This window comes from Helianthus annuus, chromosome 10 (genome assembly GCF_002127325.2).
Source record: "Helianthus annuus cultivar XRQ/B chromosome 10, HanXRQr2.0-SUNRISE, whole genome shotgun sequence".
NCBI classification, from domain to species: Eukaryota; Viridiplantae; Streptophyta; class Magnoliopsida; order Asterales; family Asteraceae; genus Helianthus; species Helianthus annuus.
In genome coordinates, this window is record NC_035442.2 from 176,560,311 (window position 1) to 176,564,539 (window position 4,229).

The 4,229-nt window shown below is 35.9% G+C and overlaps 1 protein-coding gene across 1 annotated transcript; it reads left to right on the forward strand.

Moving 5' to 3' along the window:
- Positions 1 to 292: 292 nt before the first annotated feature.
- On the forward strand, positions 293 to 1,803 carry LOC110886811. The gene has a single exon (XM_022134664.2). It carries the CDS (start codon positions 401 to 403, stop codon positions 1,607 to 1,609), a length of 1,209 nt encoding a protein of 402 aa, XP_021990356.1. The 5' UTR covers positions 293 to 400; the 3' UTR covers positions 1,610 to 1,803.
- The last annotated feature ends 2,426 nt before the right edge of the window (positions 1,804 to 4,229 follow it).

The following is a 4,229-nucleotide window of genomic DNA, read 5'->3' on the forward strand; positions in this document are numbered from 1 at the left end:
AGAACACCATTCAGACTCCCATGCTCGAGGGCTCACGGGTTGAAGAAGCGAACGGTTTCTGTTCCACCTTAAAACCATTTTAAATAATTCCTTATATTATAACTCACTAATAAAAAACATATGTATCAAAATCAAAGTGACTACAAACATATATTTAACAACTAAAAATACAAAACCACTTAAACCTATGTACCAAACCGAAACCCATCCCCCCCCCCCCCCCCCCCCCCCGCCCCTTGTCTTTTCCACTAAACCACTTTTAACCCAAAAAAAAAACATCACCCTCCATTTCATTATTTTAATTTAATCCACCTTCAAGACCCACTTCATCCATTCAACAAAAAATATATATAAAACCCATCATGTCTACAACCATCACAACTTTTCCGATCAAACTTACATGGAAAACCGGCCAAACTCCACCACCGTCGGTTTCACTCTCCTCCCATCGGAGCTCATCCACTTCATAATCCTCCGCCTAGCTTTACCGGACATCTTCCACTTAAAATCCGTCAACAAATTCATCACCTCCGTGATCTCCGATCAAGATTTTCTCCGTGATTACAATCTCCGATCAAGCTCCTCCACGTGGCTCTTTGTCTACAAGAAAAGATGGCACCGTGATCCGGTTGTGATCCATGGCTTTACACGCTCATCTGAACGGTGGTTTAAGGTGATGATCGGAGATATATTGAAACCGGTGATTCCTCCCGGTGAAGATCTTTATTTCTTGACGGCCTCCGGCAACTTTTTCCTTTTCGCTTTGAATTGTAGCCGGGAAGTTGTTTCCGTTAATCCCATGACTAAAAAAGTCCAAAAGGTTCCACATAGCCCATTGGGCCCACGTGGCACGTCGTCGTGGAGGCGGTCCGGGATTAAGTTGCTAGCGGGCCCACCGGGTTCGGGCCGGTTTCGGTTTTTGTTTGCGGAGATGGTTGGTAATAGCCCGACTTTGTTCGAGTATGATTCGAGGACTAACGAGTGGAAGTCAACCGTTGCGAGGGAGAGTGTTGTGAGCCCGAATATGAGCCCGTCACGTATCGAGAATAGAGATGGGGATAGGATATTTTTAAGTGCGTCGAATGGGCCGAGGAGAAGTGTTGTGATTTCTGTTGGGCCGGATATGAATGAGCCCGTTGTTGTGCAACCGGTGTTTTCGGGTGTTGTTGAGGATGGGGAGTTGGCGGTTGGGTTTAGTTGGGGAAGCGTGATTAATCGGTTACATATTTATGGTGACGGGCGGATGTTGATTGTTCGGTCTGGGCCCGATAGCTTGGACGACGCGAATCAAGGAATTAGGGTTGTGAAAGGTGTGGAGTTGTGGGGGTTGGGCCCAAATGGAAGGCAATGGGCCTTTGTTTCAAGGGTTCCAAATGGGCTAATTGATGAGATTAAGAAGCCTTATGGGGTTATGATGGGTTGTTTGGAAGAAAGAGAAGGGACAATTGGGGCCATTTTGATGTCAAATTTTGAGGGTGTTTGGGATATTATTTGGCTTAGTTTTGACATAGAAAAGTCAAAATGGGCTTTGGACCCACTTCCTGAGTTTAAGATGCAGGGCTCAAACATGGCTGGGGTCACTTTTTCTTCTGGGCTCACCATTTGTTAGACCAAAATCAATTGTGAATTATGTATAATTTTGTTTTATGTTTTTGTATAATATTGTAATTGGTGATCTTAAAGACACTTGTTGGGTTGTTTTAAATGTTTTGCATTTCACCGAGGGGTTACAAGGCCCAAAGATTGTATATATCAGAGTTCAATAAAAGAATAAGATTCGGAAAGCTACAAACAAGTTGATAATTATTTGTGATAATGATGTTACAATAGTTTTGATTCAAAAATGGGCCTTGTACTTGGCCCATTTAACTCTTCTTATCAACAAGTTATTTTGTTTGTTTTACTCGTTAAGAGTTTGCGACTAGTTTAAAATTTGACTTTTCATGCTAATCAATATTGTTTGTTTTGCCCATTAAAAACTCATGATTTGTTTATGGTTGGCTGGGTATAGACTTCCCATGAGTTCTTCTCACATCTACATCTTAACGTGTCCAAAATCTTATTTTAGACGGAACAGTTTTTATGAAACCAACATCTGTTTGCAAGCAAAAGTTTTTTTATTATTCCTAAAAATGCCAGACTTGACAAAATTGTATTTTTTTTTTATTTCAAAATCTATCCTATCTAATAAATAAAGAATTTGGGTTGCCACGTGACACCTTGACAATCCAAGATTTTGAAAGGAAACTTTTCTACATTATTGACATTTATTGTTTAAGTAATTTAACAATTTAATTATTTAGTTTTAATTATGTGAACAAACTAACAGATAAATTCTGTAATTCATGTTTTAGTTTGACTTTTTTTATTCTTCACTTTCGCTTTGACGCTTTAATCAGAGAGTTACGGTCAAACAATCGCTCCTCAATATAGTAAAACTGAATCAATCCCGCGCTTGATTTCTTCCGATTAAGTTGTTCCTGTTTTTCATCTTTTTGGTTATAGATAGATTTCAAATTTCAACTTCAAATCTATGTTATTTTGCTTTCAATCCCGCTAATGGAGCTATATATGTGTGTTACGTGTTATTATCTAATTATCTACTGTATAGGGCTTCTCTCACTTGCGAGTATCAACTTAAATGGTTAGTGTTTTAAATTTTATTGTATCAGTTGAGTTGTGTGATACCTTATAATTATTGCAAGTATCAGATGTGTGATGACTAAACATTGTCCTGATCCACATTTGATTTAAGTTAATTTAGTATTTATTAAATGTATTATTTAGAGATTGAAAATTTATTTCTTGTTATAAGTGGAACGTCCATTTGAATTGAGCTATGGGACATATCAACATTACCTTGGGCAATAAACTTGTATGCTTTATGCTATTTAAATAAACTTGGTAAAACTTGAAATTAGAAATGGAATGGTTGTCTTTTAACCAATAAACAAGTACTCATTTGATACCATTTTAAATGTGTTTATATTCCTACTACATTATTATTATATGATCATTGCCACATATTAAAAAAAATAATAAGAACAAGTTTTAAACATTCAACCTATATTACAATTTTATGAATTTTATCATTTTTTATTTTTCAACCCGTATAATGTATGGATTACTAACCTAGTACTTTTAATATAGAGTAAACTGTCATTTTGGTCCCTGGGGTTTGCTCACTTTTGCCACTTTAGTCCAAAACTCAAACCTTTTAAATCTGGGTACCTGTGGTTTCACTTTTATTGCCATTTTGGTCCAAAAATGAAATTAGCTCATATTTGGTTAATAAAATCTTGTTATTTTGTCCTTTTCACTAGGGGCAAAACGGTCAATATAATTTTATTATAACATATTATTAATTAAATTAATGAAATCAACTGATATTTGGTCATTTTGCCCCTGAGGAAAAGGATAAAATAACAGGATTTTATCAGCCAAATGTGAGCTGATTTCATTTTTGGATCAAAATGACAATAAAAGTGAAACCACAGGGAACCAGATTTAAAAGATTTGAGTTTTGGACTAAAGTGACAAAAGTGAACAAACCTCAGGGACCAAAATAGCAGTTTACTCTTTAATATATATTAATGTATTAAGAACTTAATTCTTTGTTACTTTTTAAAATACTTTTAATACGTATTATTTTTTTACCAACAGAAGGATGGTATTAACAGAAGGATGGTATTAATAGTGTGGCACTGTTTGACATGAAAATGCTAGTAATGGACTTAAAAAAGTTAAATTTAAACTTTTGGATATAGATGGTAGAGTGAATTGCAATTTTTAGTCATTTAAATTTATACTAAATTGCATGCGGTGTCTTTAACTAAGGTAATTACATTGAATGTCCTTTATTTTTACATTTATTCAAGGTACGCTTTTGTTTTATATGTATTCACGAATGATGGAAAAAGACACGGTCTGAAGTACAAATGATTAAATGGTACTGGGTACCCAAAAATACTGGTGCTCGTATTGAACCGTAGCATTCCGATTGAATTTCGGTACTCATTTTTGACGGTTTACAGGATTGGTACTTTCGATACAATATTTTACCCACTTTTGTTTAAGAAAAAGTGGGTTGCCAACTTGCCTGCTGGTGGGCTTTTGCCATATTGATGGAGGTGAGCTGGTTTGGACCACAAAACAGAATGACCATATTTTGAAAGATGCTGGTTAATAAGGTTTGGATCTGTGGCCCACTGCATTTAAGATTATTGTTA

Coding starts and splice junctions, on each gene's coding strand:
- LOC110886811 (XM_022134664.2), top strand. CDS start 401: ATGGAAAACCGGCCAAACTCCACCACCGTCGGTTTCACTCTCCTCCCA.